The 15,638-nt window shown below is 45.7% G+C and overlaps 1 protein-coding gene across 1 annotated transcript in view; it reads left to right on the top strand.

The window, feature by feature from the left end:
- NMNAT2 (nicotinamide nucleotide adenylyltransferase 2) overlaps positions 1 to 9,096 on the top strand; it is a 206,363-nt gene extending 197,267 nt beyond the window's left edge. The window contains exons 12-14 of the mRNA XM_059937698.1: positions 6,082 to 6,183; positions 6,321 to 6,388; positions 8,775 to 9,096. Of these exons, the coding sequence (XP_059793681.1) occupies positions 6,082 to 6,183; positions 6,321 to 6,388; positions 8,775 to 8,877 (273 nt within the window). The 3' untranslated portion in view covers positions 8,878 to 9,096. The remainder of the gene's footprint in view (positions 1 to 6,081; positions 6,184 to 6,320; positions 6,389 to 8,774) is intronic.
- Positions 9,097 to 15,638: the final 6,542 nt, after the last annotated feature.

Raw genomic sequence — 15,638 nt, 5'->3', positions numbered from 1 at the left:
GCCTTGGCTGTGGAGGGCAGGGCCTAATCAAGGGTGAGGTTTGGGTGGTGGGTGGGGCCAATGCTCAGGACCCACAGGGCTGGAAAAGGCCCTGGGGGCTGTGGGAGGTGGGGCTTAGGCTCAAGGAACAGAAGGGGCCCAGGCGTGCCCCCCACCCCTGGTCTCAGAGGGCAGGGGATCTCACCTGGGAGACCAGCAGGCTTCCTGGGCTCGAGTGGGTGGGACAAACGCCCTCCTCTCCTCTCCTGCTCCTCTGGTCTGGGGTCTGGGAGGGCCCCTCCCACCTGCCTCTCCTGATCTCCCGGGCCTCCCTCCTGTGCCCCCAGGACCAATGCAGTTGGAGGGGGAAGGGGGGTCCTTGGAGGGCAGGGGACCGGCCTGGGAGCTCAGCAGGCTCCCCATGCCCAAGTGGGTGGGGCAATCGCCCTCCGCTTCTCTCCCACTCCTCCCCAAGGGCCCCTACTGCCTGCCTCTCCTGATCTCCCTGGCCTCCCTCCTATGCCCCCAAGGACCCACGCAGCCTGGAGGGGCCTTGGCGGTTGGGGGATCAGCCTGGGAGCTCAGCAGGCTCCCCGTGCCCGAGTGGGCAGGGCAATCGCCCTTTGCTCCTCTCCCGCTCTTCCTGGAAAGTCCCTCCCACCTGCCTCTCCTGATATCCCTGGCCTCATGGGTGCAGATCTTGTCTGGCCTCCATTTCTCCTCCCCCTTGGTCCCCCTACATCCTACCAGTTCACTCTGGGGTTCCTCCCATCTTCTTGGGGGTCAGAGTTCCCCACCAGCAGCCGGCAGGCACCCTAGTTGTGGGGAGACCTAACTCTGTGTCTTCCCACATCGCCATCTTGGTATTTAAGTGAAGGGTTTCGAGCCAAGGAGCAACATAATTTGGTGTATTCACATTATCAGTCTGGATGTTGGGAATAGACTGAAAAAGGCAAGAGAAAAACAAACCAGAGCAAGCCAAGTGAGAGCTGATGAAGATGAATTAGTTTTCATTTTTTTTAATTAAAAAAATTCTTTTTTATTAATTTTTATTGGAGTATAGTGGCTTTACAATGTCGTGTTAGTTTCTGCTGTACAGCAAAGTGAATCAGCTATACGTATACATATATCCCCTCTTTTTTGGATTTCCTTCCCACTTAGGTCACCACAGAGCATTGAGTATAGGTCCCTATGCTATACAGTAGGTTCTCATTAGTTATCTATTTTATACATACTATCAATAGTGTATATATGTCAAGCCCAATCTCCCAATTCATCCCACACACCTCCCCCCCTTTCCCCTTTGTATCCGTACATTTGTCCTCTATGTCTGTGTCTCTATTTCTGCTTTGCAAATAAGATCATATATGAATTAGTTTTCTGTTGCTGCAAACTTGGTGTCTTAAAACTACACACATTTATTCTCTTTCACTTCTGGAAGCCAGAAGTGTGAAATAGGTTTCACTGGGCCAATACTAAGTTGTAGTCACAGCTGTAGTCCTTCCAGAGGCTCCTGGGGAGAATCTGTTTCCTCACCTTTTCCAGCTTCTAGAGCTGCATTTGTTGCATGCCTTGGTCCCTTCTTCCATCTTCAAAGCCAACAGTGTAGCATCTTCTCTGCTCCATCTTCACATCATCTTCTCTCTCCTGTGTTAAATCTCCCGCTGCCTTCTTCTTTAAGGACACTTGTTATTACATTAGGGCCCACCTAGGTCATCCAGAATAATCTCAAGATCCTTACTTTAATCACATCTGCAAAGTCTCTTTTGCCACATAAATAACATTCACAGGTTCCAGGGATTAGGACTTCAGTGTTTTGGGGGCCCATTATTTAACCTACCAGAGGAGGCTTGGACCAGGGTAGAAGTGATGGAAATGGTGAGAAATGAGCAGATTCTGGGATTTGTTTTGAAGACCAAACCAATTGGGTTGCGTTATACATTGAATGTGGGATGTGAGAGAAAGAGAGGAATCAAGGAAAGCACCAAGGCTTTGGCCTGAGCAGTTGTAGGAAGAGAGTTTCCATTTACTAAAATGAGAAAGACTACAGGAAAAGCATCTTGGTGCCTGTAGGATGATGGTGGAGGGGATTGACTGATTGATTGATTGATGTCAGAGAGTTCAGGGGCTCGTGGACATATTATTTAGGTTTGAGATGCCTCATCCAAGTGGGCATGTTGAAGAGACTGCTGGATGTATGAGTCTGAAGTTCAGGAGAGAAATCTACGCTGGAGATATAAATTTGGGAGCCTTCCATGTGCCTTTAAAGCTTTGGAATTGAATGAAATCATTAAAGGTGCAAGTGTAGATAGAAAAGAAAAGAGCTCCAAGGACTGAGCCTGGGGGACTCCAGTCATTCGAGATCGGGGAGATGAGAGGGAATAGCACAGGGAGACCACAAAAGAGCAGCCAGCGAGGTAGAAGGACGACCAGGAGAGGGTGGATCTTGGAGGCCACGTGAAGACAGGAGACAAGGATAGGGGTGGGGGTGGGCAGGGCAGCTAAGCTCCTGGAGGGAGATGGGTACCTGTGGGATGAGGGCACACCTCACCAACTCTAGCACCCGGCACCTCCTAGCACCCCAAAACACACACACACAAACACCTTCTGGCATGAAAATCAAGCCCATGTCCTCACGTCTGGCCAAAAGAGCAGAAAAGGTCCGCATTCTCTGGTCCAAACCCCTGCAGAGATGCCACTTGGATGTGGTAAAGCTGTGTGTCTTGTCTGGTAGACCCATCTCCTTTACCCCATCTGTGATTCCCAGAGGGCAAGGCTGTCACCTGTTTCTGGAAGAGGAATTCCATCTCAAGCATCAAGGTCTCCATCTGCTTGCCACCCATTGAGCAGCCTGCACTGTTATTGATTGAGTGCTCAGATCATTAGTTCCTGAGTAGAAAGCAGCAGCTGCACTAATGTCACGGGTAGGGCCGTTCCCCGTGAGGCCTGACTGCCATTCTGAACCGCTGTTTTAATGCTTTAAACTAGAATGCTCACTTTATATATATATATATATATATATGTGTGTGTGTGTGTGTGTGTGTGTATGCTTTATTTATTTATTTATTTTTACTTTTAATTTATTTTTGGCTGCATTGGGTCTTCGTTGCTGCGCATGGGCTTTCTCTAGTTGCAGCGAGCGGGGGCTACTCTTCGTTGCAGTGCGCAGGCTTCTCATTGCAGTGGCTTCTCTTGTTGCGGAGCATGGGCTCTAGGCGCACGGGCTTCAGTAGTTGTGGCTCGTGGGCTCAGTAGTTGTGACTCATGGGCTGTAGAGCTCAGGCTCAGTAGTTGTGGCACACGGGCTCAGTTGCTCCGCGGCATGTGGGATCTTCCTGAACCAGGGCTCGAACCCGTGTCGCCTGCATTAGCAGGTGGATTCTTAACCTCTGCACCACCAGGGAAGTCCTAGAATGCTCACTTTAAATAGCCCTGTTATTTCATGCATCATACATGAAACATCCCTCAGATCCTCAGAATCAAATTGAATTCAGATCCTATGTTATACAATCAACACCAGATATCTCGAAACACCTACCTACATAGCCAGGCAGTTGAGGAATCTCCATGTATACCAGCTTGGATGGATTCTCTTCTCTTCCCTTCCTTTGCCCTCCCCTTCCCTTTCCATCTCTTCTCTTTTCTCCTCCCTTCTCTTTTCTATCTCTTTCTCTACCCTAATAATTCCCCTCAAGTTTTAATTCAGTACTTAGATCACTGGTTCTCAAACTTGGTTGCATATTGGAATTAAAACCTAGAGAATTTTTTAAAAAAAACAACTAATGCCTGGGCCCCGTTCCCAGAGATTCTGATTTAGTTGATCTCGGGTGTGAGCTGGGCTTTGAGGGTTTTTTAAGGTCCTCAGGTGATTCTAATGTGCAGCCAAATTTGAGAACCAGTGTCTTCAATTACCTTCTAAGTAGTGAGTCCCAGTGCAATATTCTAAATGCTATGGCAGGAGAGGCTGGATCTACCTCCAACTACCTGCCCTGCCTCTCCCTAACATTCCTGGTTTATGGGACAAAGACTTGGGGCCAGTGTACTGGATCTGAACATCACCATTAGATGCAGTATGTTGTGTAATGTTCTGTATCTTCCAAATAGCACGATCCAATGTGGGCTCAGATATTGTACACCCAGCTTTTAATTTCTCTCCACAACTTCCCTCCTATGGCACTTTCAGCCAATTTTTAATTGCAGCTCTAGCTCCAGTTGTAAGCGATGGGAGAAGTAGGGTGAAGGTGGATGGAAATAGCCAAGGGCACACACGTGCACACAGTGCAGGCACACACATGCATTATCAGTGAATCAGACTTAGAAGTGGAATTCTGCTGGTACAGAAATCCTCTGATAGAGAAGAAGCGGCTGTAATGCTCTATAATGTCTGTTTTTGTGGCACTCAGTTGGAGAATTATGAGGAAAAACCTGGGTTTTTTTGCCCCAAAGCAGGTCTTGCCCAATAAGCTGCATGCTCGGAAGAAACCTGCCCGTCCCCTTCTCCCTCCATCTGGGATCCTTAATTGGCAAGATCTAAACCGTAATATGCCCAGGCTAGATCCAAGTCTATTAAATGCCATAACTCTCAGGCTCTTTGAAAAGAAAAATTCCACGACCTTCAAGAAAGCAGCTTGGTAATAAGTCTCAAGAACTTGAAATATGTCCAGTTCATATCCTTTCATCCAATGATTTTACTTCCTATCCTAAGGAAATAATCAGAGATGTGGTAAAAGGTTTATGTATACAGATCTTCAACAAAGTGTTATTATAACTGCAAAAATCAGAAGTAACTGTACACTGTCTATAACACAAATTCCATTTAATATTTCATGGTATATCACAGTATAGTCAGGCAATGAAATATACAGATTGTCAAAACACATTTTCAATTTTTTTTTTTTTTTTTTTGGCTGAGTTGGGTCTTTGTTGCTGCGTGCAGGCTTTCTTTGGTTGCAGTGAGCAGGTGCTACTCTTCGTTGAGGTGCACAGGCTTCTCATTGCAGTGGTTCCTCTTGTTGCAGAGCACGGGCCCTAGGCGCGTGGTCTTCAGTAGTTGTGGCGCGGGGGCTCAGTTGTTGTGGCTCACGGGCTCTAGAGTGCTGGCTCAGTAGTTGTGGCACACGGGCTTAGTTGTTCCGTAGCATGTGGGATCTTCCCGGACCAGGGATCAAACCTGTGTCCCCTGCATTGGCAGGCGGATTCTTAACCACTGTGCCACCAGGGAAGTCCTCAAATATTTTTAACCATATGAAAAAATGCTCACAATATAATGCTAAAAGAAAAAAAAATGTATAGGTAAAATATTTAATTTTGCAGTTCAGTCCGGTTGTGGATATACACATCAATTTGTAGAGAAAAGAACCCTGAACAGAAATACTAACTTGTTAACAGTGGTTCTCTGGATTGTGTGGTTGTGATTGATTTCTTATATATATTTTTTCTTTTTCTGAGTTCCCCAAGTTTGTATGTATGATCAGGAAAAAAATTATTTTTTTAATGAAAAGGTTTCATTTGTCATGATGGGAGCCAGCTTCTATAGGAGGCTGATTTCAGAGGTGACCCCATAGTAATCCTCCTTATCACTGCCTGTGTGCACACTGATGCTTTCCAAGCCCTTCCCTGCTTTTCGCTGCCCTGAGTCCCACAGCAGCTTTGACATGGGTGAGCCAGGGGAGCATTCCAGCCCCTCTCAGGAGACCAGCCGGGGGCTGGGGTATGCTTGCTGGGCAACCGAAGAGGGTACTTACCAGGTAAGGACCATGTGTCATGCTGCTCTTCAGCATTATGAGCTCAGCGAGAGCCTCAGGAATTGGAGAGGTCTTGCCTAGACACGCAGGAGCGCACTTATTAATTCAGTCTAGAGGTGTTCATTACGTGTGCCAGGTGAAGTTCCCACTCATTCCACGAACACTGTTACAGGTTGTAACTTGAAGGAGCTGACTGATGGGGCTGAGAAAGCAAGTTTGGGACTAAGGCTTGGGGTTCCAAGAGAAGATAGCTCCACCTTGCTAGATAGTTGCTTGGTAGGGGTTTGTAGTCAAGGTCTCACCAAAGGGCACTTCCTCTCTCTCTCTCTCTCTCCCTTCCCCCTCACCGTTTCTTCAGATGGAGGTGATTGTCGGGGACTTTGGGATCGTGGTGGTCCCCCGGGACGCAGCCGACACAGACCGAATCATGAATCACTCCTCAATACTCCGCAAATACAAAGTGAGTCCTCCATCTCCCTGCTGGTGTAGGAATGTGATGTGACCCTTCTCTGAGAAGCCTGGGGGCTGGAGAAGTGAGGATGCAAAAGGAGTTTAGTGTGAGACACTGGCTACCTACTCTCTCTGCTTTGTCCCCAGAACAACATCATGGTGGTGAAGGATGACATCAACCATCCCATGTCTGTCGTCAGCTCAACCAAGAGCAGGTACGTTTGACAAACGACCAGAGAGACCTTGGTCAGACTGGCTTACAAGTTCCCATACAACTCTCCTCAGTCCAGGCTGACTGTTAGGTTGGCTGACACCTGCTGCCCCAGTATGCAGCCTTCTTTTTAGAGCTCATTTATTTGTCCCCAGTCATTGACTTTTAAAAGGGAGACAGGCCATTTATTAGTTTTAGCTGTTTTGAAGGGGGAAAAAGAGGTTTTTAGTTTGGTCTCTAGTTTAGGTACGCATGGAATTTGTAAGTGTTTAGGTTAAGCTGCCATAACAAAAAGGCCCCCAATAGTTAGAGTTTTAAATAAGAGAAATGTTTATATCCCTCTTACTGAAGTCAGAAGAAACTGAATCTCTGTTCTTTTCAATGTGAAGCCTCCCTCTCAGGGTCCACAGCTGCTACAGTAACTGTTCTCAGCCAGTGGGAAAGGGCAAGGAGCTTTGTCCTTAAGAAGGTGACCCGAAGTTGCGCATATCCCTTCCCCTTCATCCCCCTGGCTCAGCCTCAGTCATGTGGCCATGACTAGCCTCCAGGGAGGCTGGGAGCAGACTTTGTAACTTGGCAGCGCTGTGCCCAACTAAAACTTGGGCGGTTGTAGGACTAAGCAGAAGAAAGAATGGATACTAGGGGCCAGTTAACAGTCTTCACCACAACCCCCAAGTGGAAATGTCCAGTGGAATAATAAGGTGTGTGGAATATAGACGTCTGGAAGTGTAATAAAACTGAAAGCCATGAGTACCTAAGTGTAAATTAAAGTTCAGGGCTGTGGCTACGCTCACAGGGAGAGTCAGCAAGAAGAGAAGGAGGCTATGGGGAATACTTAAAACACATTAACATTTAAAAGAAGGCTGAGGAGTAAATTAGAAGTTTGGGATTAACATATACACACAACTATGTATAAAATCGATAACCAACAAGGATCTACTGTATAGCACAGGGAACTATACGACATATTTTGTAATAGCCTACAAGGGAAAAGAACCTGAAAAAGAATAGATAGATATATATGTACGACTGAATCACTTTACTCTACACCTGAAGCTAACACAACATTGTAAATCAACTATACTTCAATTTTTAAAAAGTAATAAAAAAATAAAAGAAGACAAAGGAGCAGTCAGAAACCACCAGCATTGGTGGCCCTGGAACAAAGGCAGCAGAGTGTACAAAGATGGAGAGCACTGTCAGTTGTCATCTGTGTCACATGTTTCAGAGAAATCAAATGAGCCCAGGACTTTCAAAGGTCCACTGGACTTCTTCCCTGGAAGGTGATTATGTAGACACTTGAAATAGTAGCATCAACTGGGAGGCGAGAGCGGAAGCCCAGTGACAACAGCCAGTGAGGGGAAAGGGGAAGGCTGTGGTTCCAGCCATGGCTGCACAATAGAATTACTGTGAGAACATACACAGCACAAATTCTCGTGTCCCATTGAGTCCCACTGAATCAGAATTTCTGGGTGCTGGGCCTGGCTATCTGCTTCCTGGGTGATTCTTGTGAAGCTGGGATTGGCATTTGGAAACCACAGGTATAGACCACTTTTTCAAGAAGGCTTCCTGTAAACTGTGCAGGGAGGCACTTGGGGACCTAGCTTGCTGGAAGGTCAGGACACTATGCATTGAAAAGGCACCGAGCCAGCCTCTGGGGAGATATCACAGCGCAGAGCACAGATGCCTTTTAGAATCTAGATATCCGGAGGAGTATATGAGTTCTTACAAATAGCTCCTTGGGGCCTGACATTCCCAAGACCATCATGCGCATAGAAAATGGGGAGCAGCCAGACCAAGGCTGGAGCAAAACAGTGCAGAAACCAAACTGTATGACCAGACCCCTTCTGTACTTGCTAGTCCACACGCCCTCCAGGGCTTGTGAGAAGGGCCTCAGAGAAGGGCAACTTCTTCTCTATCAGGGCTTCCATAGGAAGGAAAAGAAGGGGTCAATCATAAGGTTCATTTTCATGAGACCATGGTGTAGAGAAACACAAAGAAATGAAATAAGAATAGCTTACACTTGCATTGAAATGCCTACTGTGTGCTTGGGCTTTTCTAAGTGCTTTGTGTAATGACTCATTTAATCATTTTAATAACTGAGATCGGCCCAAATACTACCCCCATTTTATAAACGAGAAAATGGAAGAATAGATGGGCTTAAACCACTTGCCCAAGGTTCCTCAGTTAGGAAGTGGCAGAGTTAGGATGGGGGAGGAATTATGGGGGCAAGAGGGCTTTTCCTGATTGGGATGCCGTGTATTTAGCCTAAGCAAAGACTGGTAATGGGGTGTTGGGTAAACCCTTTCCCCGAAAGGGAATGGGCTGGCCTGTCCTCTGGCCTTGCTTCAGGAAAGGATGTCATCTGATTACCGTCTCTTCTCATCCAGGTTGGCCCTGCAGCATGGGGACGGCCATGTCGTGGATTACCTGTCCCAGCCTGTCATCGACTACATTCTTAAGAGCCAGCTGTACATCAACACCTCGGGCTAGCAGCCCCAGGGCCCCCTGCTCCGATCTCCCCTCGTCCTCCACCAACACACTGGCCCCTGCAGTCTCTGTCCGTCCCATTTCTCTCCTGCCTCTCTGTTCCTCCATCTCATCTTGACTGTTGTCCCCACTTGCTGACTCAACCCCCCACAGTGTGGAGGACCTGCAGAGAACCACGGCATACCCCACTCCGCAGTCATCTTCGGACAAACTTTCCTCTAGTCTCCGGGTTGGGGGTGGGTGAGGGGGTAGGGGTGGGGGAAGTGCGGTCCTCGGAGATGCGCGGGTGTCCGTCTCCCAGCATGCTCTGGGGAGGCGGCTCCGGCCCTCGCCTTCCCAGCATGCCCTTTACCACAAAGGGCTATTTTTCTTTCTTTCTTTCTTTTCTTTCTTTTTTTTTTTTTTTTTTGTTTTGTGCTGTTGTTGTTCACTCCTCAGAGAACTTGGATCCAATCAGTGTCCGTGGTTCTTTACGTTTGTAGTCTTGTTGCATTACTGTGGTATTCCTTCCGTTTTGATAGGATACCGCAGGCAACCTCAGCTCTCAGAAGGTGCGTGCGGGCTACAGCCGGTGAACGAGGCCGAGCCACCTCCACTTTCCCAACACCATCACCCACCTACCCACTTTCTCCCCTCTGCTGCCCACACACACCGCAGTCTGGGGTCGAGATTGAGACATTCATGTTCTGAAACCTGGGATGCAAGTCTGGGAATAGTAGGGTTTCTCAGAAGGATTTAAGCCCATTTCCTTAGTTTCAGAAGACCACGTTCCTGATGGGCCTGTGATCACACAGAGCCGGTCCCTTCTCCTTTCTTGGTGGTATCTGTACAGTTACTTATTTGGGCTGTGACTGATGACAGAGTGTGGGTTGTTCCCTGCCAGCCCGGGCATTACCAACGGACCTTCAGATCACCATCAAAGCCCTTGGAGGCCATACTTAGCCGCATTCTTGCATTTGAGAAGAATCACGTACGCAAGGCCAAATCCTAATAATGCAGTTATTTCTGAAATAAAATATGCTAGGAATTCACTCAACCCTAGAGATCTTTGCTGACTGGAATTACTTATTGCCTGTTTGGCTGGGAAATGCTTCTGTCATAATGTCAGTCCAGGATGACCTAGGAGAAAGCAGTTAGTTTCCCTGATGGGAACCGGTGATTCTCACCCACTCTAGCTTGGTAACACAGGCGGCGCCTGAGGTTAGTTCCTTCTTGAGAAGCAGAGCCTCAGCCTTGTTCCTGGGTTATGATTACGTCTTGTGCTGAGCCCAGCAGCCACAGTCATCGCTGCCTGGCGGGGGTGGGCTCACAGAACAGAGATCTCGGGGGAGTGTCAAGAGCAGCTAAAGTGTTTCACCCCTTTTCTCCCTAATTTCCCACCTTCCTCTGCTGCCCTGGAAATAGTTTTGACAGACTCTGTTCTAGTTGTTCAGGCCTCGTTCACAACCTGCTTAAAGAACCAAAAGGAAATTACTGTCTTGTATTCTGTGTCCCTCATCCAGTCTCTGGCTCTTGGGTTTTTGGTTCTTTGAGGAATGGTCGCTGAACAGTAGGATAATTTTTTCAAAATCTAGTACTAGCTCTGTCCCAGAAGGGGCCGGGTAGGATCTGGCACCAGAAACAATGTTCTTCACCACACATTTCACATCTGTAACATCCTTCAATAGCCTCCAGGGAAAGAAACTAAATTCAACAGAAGAGTAGCAAGCTGGGGTGGGGGAGGTGCTGTTCCTCTTGCATTATGGAAATAATCTCCAAAGGACAGAAGTGAGATCCTATGCTTGGGTCTCAGTGTTTGGCTAAGGGTCATGGAATCATAAACTGGAAAGTTCTTTAGAGATTTGTTGATCCAACCCTTCCTTTAAAGGATGAGGGAGCAGAGATCCACTGGATTAAATGGCTGACCCAAGGTCACACAGCAAGTGTAGAGTCTGGCAAAAGACTAACGTCTCCCTGACCCCTTAGGTCATCACACCCCATGGTCTCTGATCCTCTGGTTCCCCATGATACTGGCCAGGTAAGATGTAGTTTTCAGCCTTTACCTGGCATCTTTCTCTTAAGTTATGTTTGTCTCAGGTGCTCCCTGTGTATGGCCTTGTGTTTGCTAGTCCTGGGGGAGAATGTGATGGTGAGGAAGGCTGTAGTTAGGTTTCCCTTAGAAACCGGTAGCTGGAGATGGCAACAGCTTGGAGGAAATCTGAATCCAAGAAAGGATTGCTTTGTGGAAGGCAAAGACCCAGAAAGCGCTCAAGATTGCATTAGTGCTGGAGAGAGAGTGACAGAAGTATCTTTGTCTAGGCAAGACAGGTGCAAGCCAGGAAACGAAACAAAGGAAATCAGGGAGATGGATTCCCTGGGAGAACACGCATTTTCAAGGATATGGAGTTTATGGATAGAGTTTATTCTGAAGATCCATGTGAGCAGACCTGAGAAATACCAGCTGTCTTTTGTCTCTTTGGTCCACTTTTCCTTTGCTGGGCTCTGTGGTCAAGCCCCATTTAGTCCACGACCCATGAGAGGAAACAGGGCTGGCTCTCGGCATTCGGGGAGGGAGGGCGAGGGGGGGCGGAAGGCATGCTTGTAGGGAGAGTGAGATGAGCTGAGGAAAAGAATGGGGGCATAGAAGTAGATTTCTAGGAATGAAATGGGACAGATTCTATCTTGGTGAATCACAAGGATCATGTTAAAATAGCTTTTCTTTAATACCAGGAAAAGTGACTCCCCTTTTGGATGGAATTGTCCATTTCCTGCCCTGCCCCATTCTTCACTTGCTAGGGGGAGGTCAGAGCCCCTCTCTCAGTCCAGGGCAGGACACGATGACTGTGACCCAGCCAAGGCCAACACCAGAGAAATGATTCAGAGTTTGAAGTAGTGCCCCAGGTGCCAACAGGATGACCTTGAGACCCCAACTTCCACTCAGGTCCTGCTCCTTCCCAAAATGGCCAACCCAAAGGCTCAGAGATCGTGAGAAGGGCATGGGCTAGAAAGATTGTGTCAAGAGGAGTCTGGAGCCTCATTTCCTGCCTACCAATAAAAATGTCCCTCCCACTTTTATGAAAGTGGCTGATACGTAAGAACAGGCAGTAGGAAAACCCTTTGTGTCAATGACTCTCTTCTCAAGGAATGGCCCTTTAGGGGCAGGGGTCTGTGCTGCTAGCTGGTACCTCATCTGCCACCCCCCTTCCCTAACCCCAGGCAGCCTCTGGGGCATTCTTGCTTTCACTTTCCTTGAATGTACATGGGAACAGGGGAGGAAAGTCTCTTACTGAAGTGCCTGAAACCCAGAACTAGAGCTTCTAGAGACGCTGTTCTTCCTGTCCCAGCTTGGCCAACCTTCCCCCAACGTTCCCTAGTCTCATGCTTCAGCTTCTCAGAAAGAATAAAAGAACATGATGTTCTAATTAAATTGAAAGCAAGACTCCATAACCAAACTACAGCAAAAGGCAGAGAATTACAGGGAGAAATGACTTGTATTTCAATAGCCCGAATCTGTTCCCCCAAACAGACTCTCTCTCTCTCTCTCTCTAGAGGACTAAGAGAGAGAAGCATGTTATATTTTATTCATCAAAAGTATAATGCAAAAATAAGTCAGTAGAATATGAAAAGCTCAGGATCTCTCCCAAGGCTACGGCAGGAAAGCGGGCAGGTGAGATGGGAAGGATGGAAACAAGGATCGATTTTGTAGTTCATCCAATTTGGACACCTTAGGAATAGCATCGTGGTAAAGATGATGAATGTGCTTGTCCACTTCATTTGGTCTGCGCCTTCCTATAGCTGCCCAGTACACGCGATTCTTCACGTGGTTTCTTTGTTGTGTATGTTTGGAATGTCCTATTAGCCTGTAACAGTCAGTTAGGAATGAGTTACACTCTTTCCCTCCACCTTCAGTCTAGGTCTGGGGCCCAGACCTCAGCTTGATCCAAGCAGTCTCAAAGATTGGCATGGGGAGGGGGAAGCTTTTTTGAATCACTTTTTGGTCCCTGAATCTGCCATTTTGAGAACAAGATTTGCTTTGGAAATCAAACATTAATAAAAACTACATTCAAGTTGCAACCCCATCTCACAGTGAAATATTTTGAGTAAAATTTTGTTGCTAGAATAGTCACAGACAAAAGTTTTATCAGCAAAATGTTTCAATTACGTTAATAAATAAGATGATGCTACTAGTCTCGTGTCTTGGCCTAGAATCTTCTCTGTGAGTTGCAGAATTAACCACTTTTTCTTCACAGTCTTACTTGACAGAAGCCAACAGTTGTTAAGCATGCTCTTAGAGCAGGAGATTCTCTGCCTGGTTTAGCTGATGCAGCATGTGTAATATGAAAGTATATACAACCACACCCATAAGGAGGGAAGAGTAATTAGCAAATTTGTCAATTGTGCCTAAGTTTTCTCAGTTTTTTAAAAAAATCAAATCTTAGGTTCTACCTAATCTGCATAGTCTGGTATTGGTTAGCTTTGGATCCTTAATGAAATTAGTGCTTTGTGACATAAAAATATATTTGTGAAAATTAAAAACTTGAATAACTTGCTTCTTGACATGAAAGATCTTAAGTAAGACAGAAATTGTTAAACTCACAATTGGTTTTGTTTGGTAAAGTAAACAAGCAAAAAATGAATAAGTTAATTGTTCAATCCTGCTGTGACTATTAGTTTGTATTTAATTTTTAGTCATGACATACATTATGCATGGGCTTAGGTGTAAATAATGATAGTCATTAGCTAATATCAGCCATGATTCAGTAGGTCAAATAACAATTCCCCATTCGGCCACCTCATTTAAGGCTTAGCTACTTGTTTGTCAGATGAGTCGTGTGGTTTTTTTTTTTAAATTATTTTGGTTCTTAGTATCTTTTTTTGTTTAAGACTGAGATTAGTCAGCTTTGCGTGTATCCAAGTGGGTTTGGTGGCATATCACGATGGTGCTTGATATGCCTTATAAATTTATGTCTTGTATTTATGTTTGCTATTTTACTCGCAAAGCTAAACACTTTTTTCCTTCTCTCCTGAGACTACGTAATGATGTGCTCTTGTTTAAAATTGGGTATAAACACTGGTTTATTTTGCTTACTCATACTAACTTATAAAATATATACACTACCTATGACTTAACATACATGTACAGAGCACATTTTTTCCCTTATGACCCATAAGTAAACTTCAGATCTTGGAATTTCCTAGGAAGTTCCATGTAGCCCACAGTATAAGGGAAGCAGAGAAAAAAAAAATATAACCTCTGCTTTCCAGGTGGGAAAATTGAACCACAGCAAGAATCCACAACATTCCCATGACCATATAAAACATTAAAAAAGGAAAGATAAACATATTCCTGGTCCTTGAGCCTTGGTCCAAACATTGGACATTACTGAGTATCATCTCACCCTTTTGTCCAGCCTCCCAAGAGTACTGAAAAAAAGAAATCACATCCTGGGATCAGATCAGAAATACATCTGCTAAAGAAATTAAAGATGATACAAACAGATGGAGAGAAATACCATGTTCTTGGATTGGAAGAATCAACAGTGTGAAAAGGACTATACTACCCAAAGCAATCTACAGATTCAATGCAATCCCTATCAAACCACCAATGGCATTTTTCACAGAACTAGAACAAAAAATTGCACAATTTGTATGGAAACACAAAAGACCCAGAATAGCCAAAGCAATCTTAAGAAAAATGGAGCTGGAGGAATCAGGCTCCTGGACTTCAGACTATACTACAAAGCTACAGTAATCAAGACAGTATGGTACTGGCACAAAAACAGAAATATAGATCAATGGAACAGGATAGAAGGCCCAGAGATAAACCCATGCACATATTGTCACCTTATCTTTGATAAAGATGGCAAGAGTATACAATGGAGAAAAAAGAGCCTCTTCAATAAGTGGTGCTGGGAAAACTGGACAGCTACATGTAAAAGAATGAAATTAGAACACTTCTTAACACCATATACAAAAACAAACTCAAAATGGATTAAAGACCTAAATGTAAGGCCAGACACTATAAAACTCAGAGGAAAACATAGGAAGAGCACTTTTTTTTTTAAAGAGATTTTTTTTTTTTTAATTTATTTTTGGCTGTGTTGGGTCTCCGTTTCTGTGCGAGGGCTTTCTTTGGTTGTGGCGAGCGGGGGCCACTCTTCATTGCGGTGCGCGGGCCTCTCACTGTCGCGGCCTCTCTTGTTGCGGAGCACAGGCTCCAGACGCGCAGGCTCAGTAATTGTGGCTCACGGGCCTAGTTGCTCCGCAGCATGTGGGATCTTCCCAGACCAGGGCTCGAACCCGTGTCCCCTGCATTGGCAGGCAGATTCTCAACCACTGCGCCACCAGGGAAACCCGAAGAGCACTCTTTGACATAAATCACAGCAAGATCCTTTTTGACCCACCTCCTAGAGAAATGGAAGTAAAACAAAAACTAACAAATGCGACCTAATGAAAGTTAAAACCTTTTGCACAGCAAAGGAAACCATAAACAAGATGAAAAGACAACCCTCAGAATGGGAGAAAATATTTGCAAATGAAGCAACTGACAAAGGATTAATCTCCAAATTATACAAGCAGCTCATTCAGCTCAATATCAAAAAAACAAACAACCCAATCCAAAAATGAGCAGAAGACCTAAATAGACATTTCTCCAAAGAAGATATACAGATTGCCAACAAACACATGAAAAGATGCTCAACATCACTAATCATTAGAGAAATGCAAATCAAAACTACAGTGAGGCATCACCTCACACCAGTTAGAATAGCCATCATCAAAAAATC

Source organism: Balaenoptera ricei, chromosome 1 (assembly GCF_028023285.1).
Source record: "Balaenoptera ricei isolate mBalRic1 chromosome 1, mBalRic1.hap2, whole genome shotgun sequence".
Taxonomy (NCBI): Eukaryota; Metazoa; Chordata; class Mammalia; order Artiodactyla; family Balaenopteridae; genus Balaenoptera; species Balaenoptera ricei.
Note: the sequence above shows the minus strand (reverse complement) of the source record. Positions and strands in the feature narration are given on the sequence as shown.